This window comes from Geotrypetes seraphini, chromosome 2, assembly GCF_902459505.1.
Source record: "Geotrypetes seraphini chromosome 2, aGeoSer1.1, whole genome shotgun sequence".
Taxonomy (NCBI): Eukaryota; Metazoa; Chordata; class Amphibia; order Gymnophiona; family Dermophiidae; genus Geotrypetes; species Geotrypetes seraphini.
This window is the reverse complement of record NC_047085.1, coordinates 3,924,635-3,944,623: the sequence shown is the minus strand read 5'-3', so window position 1 is coordinate 3,944,623 and position 19,989 is coordinate 3,924,635. Positions and strand designations below refer to the sequence as shown.

At 44.3% G+C, this 19,989-nt stretch overlaps 1 protein-coding gene across 4 annotated transcripts in view; it reads right to left on the bottom strand.

The window, feature by feature from the left end:
- Positions 1 to 19,989, bottom strand: part of HSF1 (heat shock transcription factor 1) — a 260,811-nt gene that overhangs the window by 96,283 nt on the left and 144,539 nt on the right. For all 4 annotated transcript variants that reach the window (XM_033934485.1, XM_033934483.1, XM_033934484.1 and 1 more), the window contains exon 9: positions 11,331 to 11,567. In XM_033934485.1, the coding sequence (XP_033790376.1) occupies positions 11,331 to 11,567 (237 nt within the window). The remainder of the gene's footprint in view (positions 1 to 11,330; positions 11,568 to 19,989) is intronic.

Here is a 19,989-nt window from a genome sequence, read left to right as displayed (position 1 = left end):
AGATCGAGGCTTCGAGGAAGATGGTCTATCATGAGAAGAAGAACGATGCCTGGAAGGGTGCCTCGATGAAGGTCTCGAATGTCTGAGAACTGTGTCTGGAACCAGATCTCAAGGATCGAGGAGATTTTACCTCGGAGACGTAGACAGCCGATGCCGATGTGTGAATAGGACTAGAGGCTGTAGATCTAAGCTCCAGAGGCTTGGTGGAGGAACCTCGATGCACTCTTAAAGACTCTTCACCTTGTTTAGAGTGTGAGGATTCTTGTCGAGGCACTCGCAAAGAATCTGCTCCTTGCTTTCGTGCTTGGATGCCAGACCAGACACTCGCAGAGACTCTGCTCCCTGCAAAGAGTGTGTAAGATCAGACTGGGGCAAATGAAGCGGCTCGACCTCACGGGAGACTGCTGAATGCCCAGGCTGGATAAGAGGAAGCAGTTTGGGTCCCATGTTAGTAAGGAACTGAATAAACTGCTTCTCTAACATGGTCTGGAAAGAAGCGGCAAGGTTGGATCCGCGTCTGAACCTGCTTTGGCTGGAGGTTCCTTCGAGGTAGTGTGAGTGTGCTTCGACTTGGGAGTCTTAGACACTTTAATCACCACCGGCGGAACCGACTGCTGAGCTATTTGACCTGAGGAAACAGGGGAAGATACAGCAGATGATGTCAAAGCAAAAGCCGCTACAAACGACAAAAGTCTGATGAGGCTTGAGGTGGAAGCAATAGGCGCAGAAGGAGCCTCGGTGGAAGTCGAGGCCGAAGATGCCTTCAAAGTCGAGGGACCAGTAGGAGACTCCATCTCGAAGAGCTTGTCCACCAAAATGCAATGACACTTGAAAGCACAAGGCTGAAGTGTTTGGCAAGGCAGGCACAACCTAGGATGACTGGCCGCCGAAAGTTTTGGTCTTAACAGCTCTTCAAGGCAGAGGAAGGAGGAAGCTTCCGCCATCTTTGTCCCTCCTTCCTCTGCTCGACGCCGCCGGAGCAGGAATGATCGGCCCTGCCTCTGCTCTTCTCTGAACTCTGCCTTCCTGCAGCCCACCCGAGAGCTGCTGAACTCTGCCTTCCTGCAGCCCACCCGAGAGCTGCTGAAGTCCGTGCTAAATCGTGCAAGCACGTTCGGGCTCCTCTCTGCCTAACTCATCGCCTTCCCCCTCCTTGGCTTATCGAGGTCCATTGGGGGCCTCCAGACTCACAGATCTCCCCTATCTAACCCTCCCAACCTGGATTCTGCCTGATGCCAATTTTATTACTGTCTATACTCTTGTTTAGTGCCAAATTTTATTACTGTCTATGCTTTTGCTTAGTGCCAAACTGTATTATTGCCAAAGGTTTGCCAGTATTCACCTTCTGTTGCCCCTATTTCCCCCCCAGCACATCCTTGGGCTACACGCAAACCTTGGCTGCGCAATCTTTCCTGTTAGTCATCTATTGCCCAAGCCTCTCCGTTTTAAGCTCCTTATGAAAAGTGTCTAGATGCTAATTGTTTTCACAGCTAAGGCTCCTCCTCTGATCTACCCCTCTAATCTACCTCCTCTGATCTACCCCTCTCCCAGATCCAATCGAAAAGGAGGAGGACTGGTACTCCTCTATAAATCTTTCTTTGACGTTCAGCTCCTCAAGAAGGGCACTCTCGCCTCTCTAGAATATATGCTTGCCTCAGTCAATGATGAACTCCGCACTCACCCATTGGGCATCTTGTTACTATACCGCCCACCTACCCCTTGGATCAACTCCTCCAATCTCGTCTTTGAGGCCATAACAAATGCCTTCCTTAAATTTCAAAGACTATTGATCGTTGGTGATATTAATCTCCACCTTGACGATACCACCAGCAAGGACACGATTGAATTTAACAATTTCCTTACCTCTCTAGGTTTTCCCTCACCTACCTCTTCTCCAACCCACGAAAAGGGGCACACACTAGACTTCACCACTTTCCTCGATCTTACCACCTTCAAACTTCAACTGATGACACTCGTTGGGAACGAGTCCCTTGGTCTGACCACTTCTTAGGGGCTACCTGTATCCCCATTTTCATGTCACACCTTGAATCCCCATCCTGCTCCTCCCATTCCATAACCTTCCGCAAAAAAACTTCGAGCGATCTATTCTGGTCCAAATTCCTCAACCAACTTTCCTCCAATCCTAAGCCTACAGACTCCGAATCCTACTGGCGCAACTGGATCTCCCTCTCCGAATCCCATCTACCATTCCCTTGCTCCAATATCCACTAAAACCATCTCCTATCCCCAAAAGGCCCCCTGGTACCTACCGCTTCACAGAGAACTGAAACAGAAATGTCGCGCTCTGGAGCGCAAATGGAAAAAATCTAAATCCCCTTCAGATAGACAGATCTGGAGGGTCAATATCAAACTCTACAATTCAACACTAAAAAAAACCAGGAAGAACTTCTTCGGAGATAAGATCTCCAGATCTAACAACCAGATCAGTGCGTTGTTTAACATTTGGCGTTCCTTAACTACAAAAAAGGACCCATCCTTGCTCCCCTCGTCTCTATTAGCCGATGCCCTAGCAAAATTCTTCAATGAAAAGTTTACCATCCTAAGATGCTCCTTCCCTCCTACAGTCTCCTACAACTCCCTGACCTCTACTGACCTCAACCCTACCCTACCTGTCTCCAATCCCATTCCAGCTGACAGATCCTGGACCGTCTTTGAGCTTGTTTCTGAATCGCAAGTCTCCAAACTCTGCCTCAAACTAAAAACTTGCAAGTGTACCTTGGATCCTTTCCCCTCTACACAGGCCATCACTTCCCTCACCAAACTTATAAACTCTGCCCTAACATCGGGCCTTTTCTCCTCCGAAATGGGACATATTGCACTGACCCCCCTACTGAAAAAGACCTACCTTGACCCCTCCATAGCATCCAATTACCGCCCAATAGCAAACATCCCTCTCCTAACCAAGATGTTAGAATCTATCATATCCACTCAACTCTCATCCTACCTAGAAAGATTCTCTATTCGCCTATCCCACCAATTCGGCTTCAGACCCAACTTCAGCACCGAATCTCTATTGGCCTCACTAATCTCCAAGGTGCAACAACTCCATTCCCGCAATAAATTCGCTGTTCTTCTACAATTCGACCTCTCCGCAGCTTTCAACGGCGTAAATCATGATATTCTAATCTTCCAACTCTCCGAAATAGGCATAAGCTCCACAGTCCTAGATTGGTTCTCGAAATTCCTTCGTTTCCGCTCCTACACCGTTAACATAAACGGCACCTCATCCTCCCCCTGGAAGCCGATATGTGGAGTCCCGTAAGGCTCACCCCTCTCCTATCCTTTTCAACATCTACATGTCCTCTCTGAAATTCCTCCACCTATCTCCCCTAGAAACTCTCTACACCTATGCTGACGACAACCTCATCCTCCTCGAGGCAGACTTGAACCTCACTAACCTCGCTGAGAACATATTTGCATGTATAATGAACCTCCAATCTTGGGCCCAATCTGTACAAATGAAACTGAATGAGTCCAAAACAAAATTACTTTGGCTCAGCCCAATATTACATCATTTACCCACCTCCATCCCTTTATCCTCCCACTCTTCAGCTTGAGTTTTCAAGCAAAGTCCTGGGCATCATCATAGACTCCTCTCTCTCCTTCAATGACCACCTCAACTCCTTGGTAAAAAAATGCTTCTTTAGCCTTCATATGCTGAGGAAAGTGAGATCCTGCTTTCATCATTCTCACTTCGCCGTCCTTGTTCAATCCACCATCCTCTCTAGACTGGATTATTGGAACTCCATCTTTATAAGCCTAACTAAGAAAAACCTCCATAGACTTCAGCTAATTCAGAACGCCGCGGCTAAGCTTATTTTCGCAAAAGGCAAGTTCGACCACGTCTCTCCACTCCTGTCCAAGCTCCACTGGCTTTTAGTACACTCCAGAGTCCTCTTTAAATGTGCCTGCTTAGCCTTCAAGATTCTACACAGCATCCTTCCTCCCGTTATTCCACTCCTTTGGAATTCCTCTAACCCTAACTCCACCAAATCTTTCCAAAAACTGAAACTATCATTCCCTTCTACAAAAGGTATATCCCGCGCAGGAAAACTAGGAACATCCCTCCCCTTTAGAACCACAGAACTCTGGAACAACCTCACATCTCCGCTCAGAAATTCAAACTCCCTCCAATTCTTCCACAAACACCTGAAAACTTGGCTCTTTTCAAAAATCTAAAACCTCCTGCTCTCTGGGACCCTTGTCCTTCTCTTTCTTAAACTAAACTAAACTTTAGGTTTGTATACCACACCATCTCCACAAGCGTAGAGCTCGGCATGGTTTACAGAGTTAGGAAGAAAGGAACTCCAATGAAGGGTTATAGGAAAGGAACAAGAAGAAAGAGAGGGACAAGGCTGGTAAACAAATTAACATGCAAATTAAGACCACAGCTGAATAGAAAATGCTTGGCTAGCTAAGAACTAAAGCTGACTCACTACACAGAGCCCTTAAGAAACAGTTGTGACATTAGAAGAAAACTTTAGGACTTGCTAAGTTGGACACCAGCAAGCATTTGCTCAACAAGTACTCAGAAAAACAGTACCTGACTCTCAGGAGGATATGTTTAATGAGCCAACCAGACTTCCAGCACCAGAGATGATGACCAGAAAAAACAGACTCAAAAAGTAGAATTCAGACCACAAAACAAAACAAAAAAAGACCCAATCAAACAATAAAAACAAAAGCTGTGGATGCTGATGTTCTGAGAATGATTTATTGTACACTCTTTCACAATAAAACCATATAAACATGAAAATACAAAAGTAATAGTCCAACCGGACCCGAAACGGTCCATGTTTCGGTGAACACGCCTTCCTCAGGGGGGTCCAATTGATGTCAAATACAGAGAGAAAAATGGAATACAAACAGTGTATTTGTCCTTAAACGTAAAGTCAGAAATGACTAGAGACCAGGGTTCGTTGCTCTGGCCTGTGCTCTTCCACATATTTATAAACGACCTGGAAATTGGTACAAATGAGGTGAATAAAATTTGTGGACGATACAGTTATTCAGAGTAGTGACACAGAAGGAGGACACAGAAGGATTGCAAAGACCTACAACAAAAAATAAACACGCTTGAGGAATGCACCATGACATGGCAAATGAGGTTTAACGTGGATAAGTGTAAGGTGATGCATGTCGATAACAAAAATCATATGTACGAATACAGGATGTCCAGTGCAGTACTCGGAGAGAGCCCCCAGGAAAGAGATTTGGAAGTACTTGTAGACAATGCGCAGCGGTGGCGAAAAGGGCGAACAGAATGCTAGGAATGATTAAGAAGGGGATCACGAACAGATTGGAGAAGGTTATCATGCTGCTGTACCAAGCCATGGTGCGTCCCCACCTGGAATGCTGCATCCAACACTGGTCGCCATATATGAAAAAGGACATAGTACTACTCGAAAGGGTCCAGGAGAAGAGCAACAAAAATGGTTAAGGGACTGGAGGAATTGCCGTACAATGAGAAGCTAGAGAAACTGGGCCTCTTCTCCCTTGAAAAGAGGAGACTGAGAGGGGACATGATTGAAACATTCAAGATAATGAAGGGAATAGACTCAGTAGAGAAAGACAGGTTGTTCACCCTCTCCAAGGTAGAGAGAACGAGAGGGCACTCGCTAAAGTTAGAAGGGAAAATAATCTGTACAAACGTAAGGAAATTCTTCTTCCCCTAGAGAGTGGTAGAAATCTGGAACACTCTTCCAGAGGCTGTTATAGGGGAAAGCACCCTACAGGGATTCAAGACAAGATTAAACAAGTTCCTGCTGAACCAGAACGTACGCAGGTAAGACTAGACTCAAATAGGGCACTTGTCTTTGACCTAAGGGCCATCGCGTGAGTGGATTGCTGGGCACGATGGACCACTGGTCTGATCCAGCAGCGGCAGTTCTTATAATGACACTGAACAGTACAGGGACAAGAGTGAACCTTGGGAGCATCTCAAGCTAAACACCAGCTGGTAAAAAAGCCACTCATTAGCAATATTGCACTATAAATTAGAGAGATGTTAAGAAACTAGTAAGGTCCACTCCAGAGTGAGCTGTATATAAAATAAAAAATAAAAAAATGAGGGTGCTGGAGCTCCAGGAGCTTAAAGCAAGAGAAAAATCAAACTAGCAAGCACCAGTCAGTCTTGTCCTCATCAAGCTGGAGGACAGGGAGAAAATTTAGGAAAAGGCAGCAGAAGGGAAGAGAGAAAGGATTCTTATTCTTAGTGGTTGAATATTTCTGTAATCTTTCATGTTGAAAGTGTAGTGTATGTAATGTACGTAGAAAGGTGAAACAAACTACTGTATTTTAATACATTATGAATTGTATTTTTTAAACATGAGAATGAACAAAAATACCCTACAAAGGTGTAAAGACTTTTGCAAGACATCGTATGTAGTGCTTAGTGGAGGCACAGGCAGAGTGAATGGCTGGGCAAGTGTGAACTTCCAGATGCTATAGCTGTGAAGGTACATTCCTGAGAAAGTAGTCAGGAGCAAATACACAGTAAAAAAAAAAAAAAGGTTTTGAATAGAAGACACCACAAACAGGGACAAGGTCAATTGAAACAAAATCCAACAGCCCTACACTAACCTAGAGAAAGACTGCAGAGGCTTCCCACCTCCACCTGCTGGAGACTGAGAGCAGACTGATCATACTTGGGACTGCACAGCCCAAAGTTTGGTGTCTCAGTCTCCACCTGCTGGTTGTGGTGAGCTATTACCCAACAGTTTCTTTGCTGGTCTGTAGGGATGATAAAGAAACAAAATTTAAAGACCCCCCCAAAGTTCCCCATAGGGAATAATGGGAGTACTCACTGTGACTTCTGATACCTGCTCTCCTGACAGCCTGTCTGAAGGGAAAGGATTTCTGCTTCAGAAAATGTCAAACTTTTTTGAAGGAATTCTGGCTGCCTGTTGGACTGATCCCGACCACAGACTCCCACTGCCGAGATTCCTCACACAGTGTGTGTGTGTGTGTGTGGGGGGGGGTCTATGCAGCCAGCTCCCTGAAACCCAGGGGTTTTTACTCAGCAGCCACACAGCCTGCGCTCAAACCTCTGATAAAATCAGTAGGCGAGCTGCATCCTGAGGGCCACAAAGCAGGCTGGCTTCACAGGTAGATTGGCCTGGGAGCAGCAGTCTATCCACATGGCACTGTGTTCTTTCCCCGGCAGAGTAAGCCCAAGAAGGGGACCTCGAGCACTGAAGTCACGAGGAAATCTAAAAATCTGATAGGAACCCCCCCCAAAAAGAACAAAAAGAAGCAAAGTAGATCAGAACACACCACCTGAGTTCACTCCAGGAGAAAACCGAGAATGGAGAAGTTCATGTTCTTAAAGGGATGCCCTTCTGCAGTTTCCTAAGAAGTGGGGACTCCTGTGTATCTGCAACAGAACGAGTTGTCACGAGTTCACTTTCATTAATAGTGTTGATTTGCACAACACCTTGTATTCAGAATGTAGGTTCTGGATGGATGAAGTGTATTCTTAAGATCTCTTTAGTGCTGGATCGTTCAATCATCGATATTATTTCAATAAGGTCATTGGATTTGGAGGGGGGACAGAGTGTCTGGGGGTCTATTTACAAAATGCAGATGACTACACTTGTATTTTGCTTTACGATGTTTTATTCCTATTCAGTTTAGTATCATCATCAATAAAATACTGTTTTACACTAAAAATGTAAAAAAATAAAACCCCAACAATCCCATTACAGATCCTTGTGGCACCATTTAATCTTACCCTGTTTTCTATCTTTTAACCAGTTCCCAATCCATAAAAGAACATTTCCTCCTATCCAAAGGTTGTGTGTATGATTTTTCATGTTTCTCATGGACATTTGTGTAAAAAGAAAAAGCATCGCTTCCTTTACTTCATCTTGCTTTGTCTTTTGATTGCTGGGTGTCAGTGATGCACTCATGCCTCATTGCCATGACAATTCTCTCCAGAATACTTGGATCTTCTTTGTACCATATCAGGAACTAGGTCGCAACCTCCATACTGTTGCATGTGCAGACTTTCCTGTATCCCAAGTCGTCTTGCATTATGGCAAATGTAGAGCCGTAGCTGATATCCAAATTTTCAGCCAACTGAGACACTGTTATCCATTGATCTTCTGTAATCACGGCATTAGTCCTGTACTCATGTGTGCGATGTTGATGGGTGACCAAAACGACCTTCGTCGGTTACACCGGTTCTTCCCACTTTAAACCTTTTCACCCACTCATAAACCTTTCATTGATTGATGGTGCTATGTCCATACTGAGTCAATATCAGACGGTGATGTTATCCATTGATCTTCTGTAATCAAGGCATTAGCCCTGTCAATGTACTCGTGTATGCGATGTTGATGGGTGACCAGAACGACCTTCGTCGGTTACACCAGTTCTTCCCGTTTTAAACCTTTTTACCTACTCATAAACCTTTCATTGATTCATGGTGCTATGTCCATTCTGAGTCAATATAAGACGGTGAATTTCCACAGGTTTCTCACTCCCTCTGTCCAAGAAAGCGCACTACTGCGCATTGTCCTTCGATGGTGTAATCTTGCAATGGAGAGTCCATGTTTCTGACCTCTTGGCTGAGCGCCACACTGTGCGTTGATGAACTGTCCAAGAGGCAATGGACCAATACATTTGTTGCATTTCACTAGCTCTATTTTGGTTATCAAGTAATTTAACATTTGTCTTTCATTTTTGATTCGCCCTCACATACATATTCTTCTTTTATACACAAACATCCATGAGAAACAATCTAGGAGAATGTGTTATAGAGAAACAGTCAGCAGTGGTGTAGCAAGGAGTGGACTATTTGGTGGGTGTGCTGGTACCTCTCCTTCCTCTTCCCTGCTGCTCACCTGACCAGGAAGTGATGTCAGAGGGAGAGCTGGGACCGGCTCACAAAGCGCGTAGGAGATGCTGCTGGCTGCCAGTAAAGTTTGATGAGGTATTGGGGGGGGAGGACAGAAAGCCTTGCACATGGTAGGTGCACAGTAGAGAGCTGCACAGGAACGGGGACGAAGGGAATCCAACGGGACCCGCGTTTCCCCCTTCAGGTCGTGGGGATCCCATGGGGACGCCCCCTAGAGTCGTGGGGATCCCATGGGGACGCCTCCGATGATCGCGGGGTTCCTGCTGGGCTGGATGTACTCAGCACACAGCCGACCGGAAGTCTTCCCGATGTCAGCCCTCCCTCCCTCCGACATCAGCGTTGACATCGGGAAGACTTCCGGTCGGCTGTGTGCTGCGGCAGGGCAGGTAGGGAAAAGGCAGTGGCGTACCAAAGGGGGGGGGGGGGGGGGGCGGGGAGGGCGGTCCGCCCCGGGTGCAGCACAGCCGGCCAGGTCCCCCGACCGACCGACAACAGGCCCGGTCCGACAAACCTTCCTGCCCTGTAGCCGCGAATCTAAATTACTTTCTTACAGCAGCTTCAATACTCCAGCTGCTGTAAGAAGGTAATTTAGATTCACGGCTACAGAGCAGGGAGGTTTGTTGGACCGGGCCTGTTCTGTTGTCAGTCGGGCGGGTAAGCACCACAAAGGTAAGAGGCAGGTAGGGAGAAAGGGAGGAAAGGTGGAGTGGAGAGGAAAAGATGCTTAAGGTAAAACTGAGGGGGGGAGAAGGACGCTGAAAGCACTGGGGAAGACAAAGGGGTGGAGAAGGACGCTGAAAGGACATGGGGAAGATGGGGAGGGAGAAGGACGCTGAAAGCACATGGGGAAGACGGGGGAGGGGGAGAAGGACGCTGAAAGGACATGGGGAAGACGGGGGAGGGGGAGAAGGACGCTGAAAGGACATGGGGAAGACGGGGGAGGGGGAGAAGGACGCTGAAAGGACATGGGGAAGACGGGGGAGGAGGAGAAGGACGCTGAAAGGACATGGGGAAGACAGAGGGGGGAGAAGGACGCTGATAGGACATGGGGAAGATGGGGGGTAGAAGGACGCTGAAAGGAAATGGGGAAGAGAGAGTGGGGAGAAGACGCTGGCAGGGAAGAAGACAGAGATGCCAGACTATGGGGGGAGCAGAGGGAAGAAGATGGGTGCCAGACCAATTTGGAAGGGGGGAGAAAGGGAGAGGCACAGTAACAGAGCAAATGGAAGATGCAGAGAAAAGAGAGACAGTGGATGGAAGGAATTGAATGAGAACATGAGGAAAGCAGAAACCAGGGAACAAAGGTAGGAAAAAAATTCTATTTCCTTTTTTTTTTTGCTTTAGGATAAAGTAGTATATTAGTTATGTTGATAAAAATTTATAAACATTTGAGGCTCTGGTAGAAACCCGTTTACAAATTATGTATTCTTCCCAATTAATATTTCCAAATTAATAAAGTCTTTTTGCTTATTTGTAAATAGGTTTCTACCAAAGCCTCTAATTCAGTAGCATAATTAAATGAAATAACTATTTCTGTAGTTTATAGGGACGGGTGGGGACGGAGGGGATTCCTCGCGGGGACAGGTGGGGACGGAGGGATTCCTCGCGGGGGACGGGTGGGATTCCTCACGGGGACGGGTGGGGACGAATGGGATTTCTGTCCCCGCGCAACTCTCTAATGCACAGTGCAGCAATGCTAGCCACTTTCTTCCCTTGCTAAGCAGCTGTAATTTGGTGATCTGTTCTCTGAGGTACCCATGGCTGGTGTCAGGATTGCTGGAGTTGTCTGGGTCTTGCTGTCTCTAATATGATCACAAATAGGTGATTTTCTTAGTCTGGATTAGAATATAGCCAGAGAAGGAACAAGACACACTAATTCAAAATGCCCAGCAAGGCTGTCTTTGAGTTAGCAACAGAGAAAGCCACATACCAGTTGTATTGCCAGATGAATGGAGTGGAATGAGAATGCATTTTGAAGTGAGTAAGAGAAATCTGAGATGAATGCAAAAGCGGATGGGGAGCCAAAGGAATTATTCTAGAGAGAATCGCTGAGAACGTCAAGGTTTGGGCTTTTAGATGGAAAAAGGAGGCTCCAGGCACTGGTGGCTCCAGTTCTGCTAAAGCTATATGAAAACTGCTCCACATTGGTGCTGCTAGATGGCGTCACCCACCTGCATGACTGATTATTCTGTATGTCGAGAAAGAAAACATTTTGTCTTTTCCTTACTATCAAGTATAGTGTAATAAGGACAAACTCGCCACAGCATAAGTACACAATGCTAAATCACAGTGCTCATCACCCGACACTCGAATCAAAAGCACCAAAGAAACTAGTGATGTAAGGAGGCATTTCTCTGGGGATCTATAACTTGGACTGTACATCCAGGAAAAGAAATCCGCTTTCTAGTAATGCATGCAAAAAGAAACTGCTCTTCTGGACAATACTCACTTGTCAAGGCAGGCAACACTGAGGCACTTTTCTTGGGGCTGTCTGGGACATTCACTGGCACCGACGTTGGTAGCTGTGGTAGTGTTGTGGTCACTTTGTTGCAAGATAGAGTCAATGAAGGTGGAGGGAGACAACAGAGTGTCCACAGAAGAAGGGTCCACTGGACTCACCTCCTCAATTTCTGGACTGCAGGGTGGACTGGGGGGCTCCTCTTTTATACGGATCATGGGACTAATTCTAAAATAAAGAGACAAGTCAACATCTTAATCAAAGAATCACAATATTAATATTGTCCTACATAAGCCCAGATATTGGAAATTATATATTTGACCAATTTCTGTTCCACTAATTCTGTCCTCAATCTGGAGCATAGGCTATATAGTTTCAAGTTCCAGACACAACAGGTTTATCGAATCTTGAAAGGTATCATTTAGATTTTTCTGCCTCAAAAGACTAAGCCATAAAATAGTCCAACAGAAGAAACGACCCACAAACAAAGCACAAGCAAGGTGAACAGAGGGTCAGGGCAAAAGAATTTCCACCAGAGCCAACTGGGTAAAATCAATGATCTTTTATTCTAGTCCAAACCAAACACAAGTAGACACAAAACAGCACTGTATTTCAGAAAATCAGTCCGTCTGCATCAGGAGTCACTGTGCTTTTGTACCTACACTTATGGGTGTGCCACAGGGCTCGGTCCTGGGTCCACTCCTTTTTAACATATTCATAAGAGACTTGACCCAAGGGCTTCAGGGTAAAGTAACTCTATTCGCTGATGACGCCAAACTATGTAATATAGTAAGTGAAAGCAATCTGCAGGATAGTATGACGCAGGATCTGCTTACGTTGGAAAACTGGTCCTCGACATGGCAGCTGGGCTTCAACGCTAAGAAATGTAAGGTTATGCATCTCGGTAGCAGAAATCCATGCAAACCTTACACCTTAAATGGAGAAACACTAGCTAGGACTTCAGAAGAAAGAGACTTGGGAATAATCATCAGTGCAGACATGAAGGCCGCCAAACAAGTAGAGAAGGCCTCATCCAAAGCAAGGCAACTTATGGGATGTATCAATAGAAGCTTCGTTAGCCGCAAATCTGAAGTCATAATGCCACTGTACAGAACCATGGTGAGACCTCATCTGGAGTACTGTGTGCAATTCTGGAGGCCACATTACCGTAAAGACGTGCTTAGAGTTGAGTCGGTTCAGCGGATGGCCACTAGGATGATCTCGGGGCTCAAGAGTCTCTCGTACGAAGAAAGACTAAACAAATTGCAGCTCTACACTCTAGAGGAGCGCAGGGAGAGGGGGGACATGATTGAGACATTTAAATACATCACGGGACGTGTCGAGGTGGAAGAAGACATCTTCTTTCTCAGGGGACCCTCGGTCACAAGGGGGCATCCATTCAAACTCAGAGGAGGGAAATTCGATAGTGACATAAGGAAGTATTTCTTCACAGAAAGGGTTGTAGATCACTGGAACAAGCTTCCAGAGCAGGTGATCAAGGCCACCAGCGTTATTGACTTTAAGAATAAATGGGATGCCCTAGTAGGATCCTTACAAGGGTCGAGTTAAGGAACTAAGTCATTAGTACTCAGACTTAATGGGGTGGGTCAGTAGAGTGGGCAGACTTGATGGGCTATAGCCCTTTTCTGCCGTCATCTTTCTATGTTTCTATGTTTCTTTCTATGTTGTGCACACAGGCTTGCGCTTTCCAGTTTGTTCTTATTTGGGATCGATGATTTTTTTCAGCAATGTTAATACACAGCGACCCCTAATGCAGGCGGACTGATTCGCCGAAACACAGTGCTGTGTCGGGTCTACTTTTACTGTGTTTTTATTTTGGACAGGAATAAAATATCATTGATTTTACCCAGTTGGCTTTGGTCTCAAGAGCATACGCTCCATCTTCAATTCACATATTTTTGCATGCATTTGTTATCTCAGAGAGATTACTGCAACCGTGGGATCTCCAAACTTTACAAAACTCAGAAGTTAGGTTATTATGTAAGACTAAGGGTAGGGATCATTACTCCTCCTATTATTATTTCTAGAGTGCTACCAGACGTATGCAGCACCATACAGAGTCAGAACGGAGACAGTCTCTTGATCAGATTATACTCGTTACCTATTCAGTATAGATGCAGGTTCTCTGTCTTACATTCAGAGCTTTACGGCTTGGTGTGACATCATACCTATCATCTGCTACTATCCCTTACACATCATCCTAGTCATTATGTCATTCAATTCCCATAGGTAGGTACTTCCATCTAAGTTAGTTCATTATAGTCTACTAACTCTGCAGCCTACTTTCCCCGTCCCCTTTGTTTTGACAAAATAGGCAACAAAAAAGAATCCCAAAGGTTTGCCAATAATACAAATATGAATATACAGAACAAAATTGGCAACAAACTTATTATCACCTGGTGGAAATATGCAAAAATGAGAAACTTTAAATAGATACTAAAAAAAGAGTATCTCGGGCAATAATAGTAGGACATCGGTATGGGTAAAGCTCACTAATAGGAGCAAGATTTAACCCCGGGCAAAATCTCATAGATGACAAGCACCAGACACAAGGTCTAAATAAGACCTGCCCCATACATCATTATATCCAATCATTTTTAATTTATTAGTGCAAAAATCTATAAACCACAGGCATAGGTTAAAAAAAGTTAAAAACATTTTAATCTCCCGGTATCAAAATTCATCTGAAGTTAAACTAAAACTAAACTAAACCTTGGGTTTATATACCGCACCATCTCCACGAATGCGGAGCTCGGAACGGTTTACAGGAAGAAGGATGAGAGAGGAACTACAGTGGAGAGATTAAAGAGTTAGGTGTAAAGGGGAAGGTGAGAGGCCTAAGAGGGGGGAAGTGTTACAGTTTTGAGAATAGCCAGGTTTTTAGGTGTTTGCGGAAGAGTTGGAGGGAGCTTGAGGTTCGGAGTGGGGAGGTGAGGTTATTCCAGATCTCAGTGATTCTAAAGGGGAGGGATGACCCAAGTTTGCCTGCATGGGAAATACCTTTTATGGAAGGGAAGGATAGTTTAAAAATTTGGGAGGATCTGGAGGAAGTAGGGGTTGGGGAGTTCCAGGATAGAGGGATAACGGCAGGAAGGATGCCATGTAGGATCTTGTAGGCCAGACACGCACATTTGAAGTGGATCCTGGGGATTACTGGGAGCCAATGGAGCTTAGACAGGAGTGGTGAGACGCGATCAAATTTGCTTTTCGCGAAAACAAGCTTAGCTGCGGCGTTCTGAATCCGCTGAAGTCTGTGGAGGCTTTTCTTGGTTAGGCTGAGGTAGATAGAATTGCAATAATCCAATCTGGAGAGGATGATGGATTGTACATCAAAAGACTTTCTAAGAACCATTAAAATGCATTGTGCTGGTAGTAAAAAATCATGAAGAAACTATAACCGTTAAGGAGAAATTCTTAGCTACCCACAGGCGATACACTACAGCTCGAGTTCTCATGCAAGGTCCTTGGTATCACTATCGATTCCTCTCTCTCCCTCAATGACCACCTCAACTCCTTGGCAAAATCATGCTTTTTCAGCCTTCACATGCTGAAGAAAGCTAGATCCTACTTCAGCCAACAACACTTTGCCATCCTTGTCCAATCCATCATCCTCTCCAAACTAGATTACTGCAACGCCATCTACTTAAATCTATCAAAAAAAAGTATTCTAAGACTCCAGCTAATCCAGAATACTGCAGCCAAACTGATCTTCTCAAAACTCAAGTCTGACCATGCCTCCCCACTCCTTTCCAAACTTCATTGGCTCCCAATAATCTCCAGAATCCATTTCAAATGTTCCTGCCTGGCTTTCAAGATCATTCACGGAATCCTGCCTCCTCTTATCCCACTGTCTTTCAACTCCTCCAGTCCCGACTCCTCCAGAACTGCCCAAAGGCTTAAACTAGCCTTCCCCTCTCCACGCGGCATCCACTATTCAGGCAAACTGGGAAAATCCCTTCTCTTCAAAATCACAGGTCTTTGGAATGACCTCATCACCCCGCTGCGGAACCTGAGCTCCCTTCAGTTATTCCGCAAACAACTGAAAACCTGGCTTTTCAGCAAATTGTAGCTCTATCCTTCCCCCCTTTCTAATATAATAATAATAATAACTTTATTTTTCTATACCGCCATAGTCGGGCGACTTCTAGGCGGTTTACATTGTAAGAAGGCTGGACATTCAGCGAATAACAAAAGGTCTTAATACAATACAATACAATAAGTCTACTTACAATACAGTACAATACAATACATTACAATGGGTCTAAATACAATACAATACAATAAGTCAAATACTATACAATAATCTAACTGGGAAACTTACGTACTAGTTGGAGTTCTATGGGTTATGAGTAACTGAATATTTAGTACTTACATATTAATTGGAGTTCTATGGGTAGAGACTACCTGAATACATGAAAGGAGCTTCTTGAGAGCAAGAAAAGGTGTTTACAGGGGGGAAGTCCTAGTGAGGGAGGGGACAGTTTTAGTCAATGAATTTGGCGAAAAGGGCGGTTTTGATCGATTTTCGGAATGCACTGTATGTCAGATTGGGTTCGTTTATGTAGTTTTTCAGCCAAACTTGCTGTCTGTTCGCTTGGAACTTAAAGGTTCTGTCCAAGAATGATTTGTATCTGCAGCCAGTAATCTTTGGATATGCAAAGATGTGTGGGGTTATGTAGGATGAAGTGAGTTTGTAGGTAAGAAGGTGCTAGTCCCCCCTTCTACACATAAGTTCATGTAATCCTTTTTCTTCTCTACCCACTATTTTAAGTTCTTGTAAACCGTGTCGAGCTCCATTCTCATGGAGATGATGCGGTATATAAACTTAAGGTTTAGATTAGATTAGCTAAATCCCATCAAAGTTTGTTTCACCACTCGACAGAGCAAAATCAAACTGAAGCCACTTTCCTAAAGCTTCAGTTTGATTTGGCTAAGCTTTTGATGGATCATGTCTTCGGGGAGGGGGGGGGCGTGGCTTGAGAGCGCTGATGAATGGACGGGTAATTGATCAGCTCCATCTCTCCAGGCAATATTTCATTTGTTTTTGAAGGCAAAAGTTAAAAATTCTTGGAAAAAAACGATTCTCCTTCACTATCATGGCTACTTCTAAACAAATCAATCTGGAAACAGCCTTTTCTGGTGGTAAATCGAAGAGAAGTAAACAAGATCCACTGACACCATCTACGGTTCCGCTGCCCGAAGATTCCCCTGATAAGATTGATATGAGGGAAGACCTGTGATGTATCAGGCAATTATTGCAGGGTAATGCCGAGAAACTTGCTACAGTAATAGAAGAAATGGCAAACCTATCTAACAAGATTGAAGGCACTAATGTCAGGTTAGACAAATTGGAGAGCCGAGTGGAGAGGGCAGAATCAGTTGCAACAAATTAACAGAAAAATCAAAAGATAACACAGGATCTATCAGTGCAATTGGAAAATTTGGATAACAGGGCAAAAAGAAGAAACGTAAGGATTTGGGGCTCCCTGAAAATTCAGAAGGGAAGGATGTGGTGGCGTTTATAGAAAATTTAATCCCTAAATTAATACCACTGTCCTCCAAATTTCCATTTGAGGTAGAAAGAGCACATAGAATTCCTATACAACGGAATAACGGTTTTACTGGCCCCAGACCGTTGATATTTTGCATCTTGAGATTCCAGCAAACACTGGAAATTCTCCAATTTGCAAAACAAAACAAAAACCTAAATTATAAAGAAACAAAAATTTTAATGGTTCCAGATTTCGCTAAAAGAACCGCTAATATTAGGAAACAATTCTTGCAGCTACGACCCCAATTAAAACAGTTAGGGGCTCAATATGGACTTTTTTACCCCGCGGTTATGCGGGTTATATATCAAAACAGATCATCACAATTTGATGACCTAAATAAAATAAAAGAATATATTTCACAACAAGCGGCGCCAATGGAGTAGGAAAAGGATTAATATTTAAACTAAATTAAATAAAGAAAGGTGATGGATGGATTTCTCTTTATGGGTATGAATTCTCCTTATGGGTATGAAATTTATTGATATGAACTTTGGAACGATCAGAAGAAAGGTTTCGTTGCCACAGAGAGGATTGCGCCAGTGACATTTTAATTTACAGTATCCAAATGGATTTGCTGCGGGATTGAATAGGAAATGCTGGAGGTAGGAGGACTGAGGAGTGAGGACTGGATCTCTTTGTTCCTGCTTAAGGCGATTGACTTGTGTCGGAAGACCTTACAGACAAGGTTTAATGGATATGAAATGGCTAAAATTTACAGTTTAACAGCTAAAAGTCGAGTGAAATATATAATTCTAACCTTCTTTTTTTTTTAATTTCTTTATTCATTTTTAAACTTACATCAAGTGTACAGTAAATATCAACCAAATATAATACAACATCACTTGAAAAATTTTCAATATCATACACCAAGAAGATTTAACCACCACCCCCCTCCCAAATTCATATACAACTAATATATACCACATGAAAATAATATCTTATGACAATCATCTATATATTCTTAATGGAAAAACAAGAAATCCCCCCCCCAAATCCACATGTGTATTAAGATTGGGAAAAGTGTAACTTATTCATTACTATAATTTAATAAAGGTCCCCACACATCCTTAAATTTATTATAACCTTTTTGAACAGCCAACGTTCTTTCCATTTTATACACATGACATCAGATTGGTTAGTTCCTCTTTGCCCTGCCTTGTTTTTACATCCTGCAACAACGTCATATGATAATCGGAAAAACGGAAGTCACATAACACGGAGATTTTCTGAACTTTTTCATGATTGCCAAGTGGATTTTTTTGTTGTTGTTGTTCATTACTGTATGTGAGTTGCTCAAAAGAGGATGGAGTTTAAATGCCATTGGAAGTTGCTTGATTGAAAAGGCTTATATTCACTTACTTTGAGGTACGTCGCGGCTGAGTATAGGAAAAGAAATAGGCCTCTGCAAAGGGTGCTACATATGGGAAGGTTCTATACAAAACTTGGATGTTTTCTCTTCTTCCTTTGATCTGTTTGATCCTTCTTAGATATTGGATTAAAACTGTGCCATCTGCAGGAACTGGTAGCAAGTATACACAGATTTATTAACTCTATTTAAAAAAAAAAAAAAAAAGGTGTGGATCCATTGATGAACTGGTGAATTCGGTTTTCACACCTGCATTATTTTTATGAAAAGTGGCACTGTTGATTTGGTTTCCTTAAGATGTTGGTTAAAGTCCTTAATTTTTAAAAGTCTTTTTAAAATGTGCCAGTTATGAAATATATAAATTTACTGCGTATGTTTAAAAAAAAAAAAATATATATATATATATTTTTTTTCTTCTTCTTATGATCTGCTTGGATGTTTTAAAACTAACTTTCAATGTCTATGTCTTTCTTCTTTTCTTTCTGTCTCCCTTCCTCCTCCTGGTGGTAGAATATATGTCTGTCTTTCTTTCTGTTTCTCTCCATACCCCTGTCTTTTACTTTCTGTCTCTCTTCCTCCCGCTGTCTTTCTTTCTGTCTCTCTCCCTCCCTGTCCCCCTTTGTCTGTCTGTCTTTCTGTCTCTCTCCCTGCCCCTGTGTCTTTCTTCCTATCTCCTTCCCTACTTCCCTGTCCAGCAGCCGCAGCATTCCCTCTCCCTCTATTTACCGCGAGAGGAGCCTGCACGGACGTAACAGCCCGAGCCCCCAGCAGTGTAACTTCCCGGCGGCTCCTCTCACGATCGCTGCCTTCTCCGACGCAGAAGCGGCTCTTGAGAGGAGCCGCTGCAGCGTCTTTGAGAAGTTGAAAAAAACTTAGGCCGGTCTCCATGCTCGGCGGGCTACAGTTGCTGTGGCCTGCAGCCGGCGACAGCCGCCAAGGCTGACATCCGCCTTGCCGTATTTTTTTTTTTAGTTGAAAGATGCGGCGGTGGCTCCTCTCATGATCCCCACCTGCGTCGAAAGTCCGACGCAGGCGGGGATCATGAGAGTAGCCACCGCTGCGTCTTTCAAAGAACCGTAAGTCGCGCATGCGCACTTCCTATGGGTCGCTACAGCTCACGGAAAACGGACCCACGCGATGGGAGTGCGCATGTGCGGCCTAGCGTTTTATTATATTAGATAATATATATATATATATATATATATATATATATACACACACACACACAAGTATTTTAGCCCATTACATTAGAAGTCTGGCTCCTTTAGTCCCTTGCCCCCCCCTTCCCTTCCTGCCATCCCAACAAATCTGCTGACTCTAGTAGCGTCTGCAGCACTCTACACACGCTGCTTTGTGGCCTTCTACTGTCCTGATTTACTCTAGCATATCCCTGATGACATCATCAGAGACACGACAGAGCAAATCAGGGCAGTAGAAGGCCCCGAAACAGCGTGTGTAGAGTGCTGCAGACAGGTTTGGAGTCTGGACCGCGGGAAGGGAAGGGGGAGCCAGTCAGACATCGGGAAGGAATGGGAGGTCAGACCGTGAAAAACTTACTGTTTTTTTGCCGCGAGAGAGCAGGGAGTCTAGCGCTGACAGCCAATCCTGCCGTGAGTGTAGTTAGGTGCTGTAAGGTTGGGGACTCGCGCATGCGCACTCCTGCCACCACAGACTTACATGGATCAGGGAAAACGAAACACGCAAGTAGGAA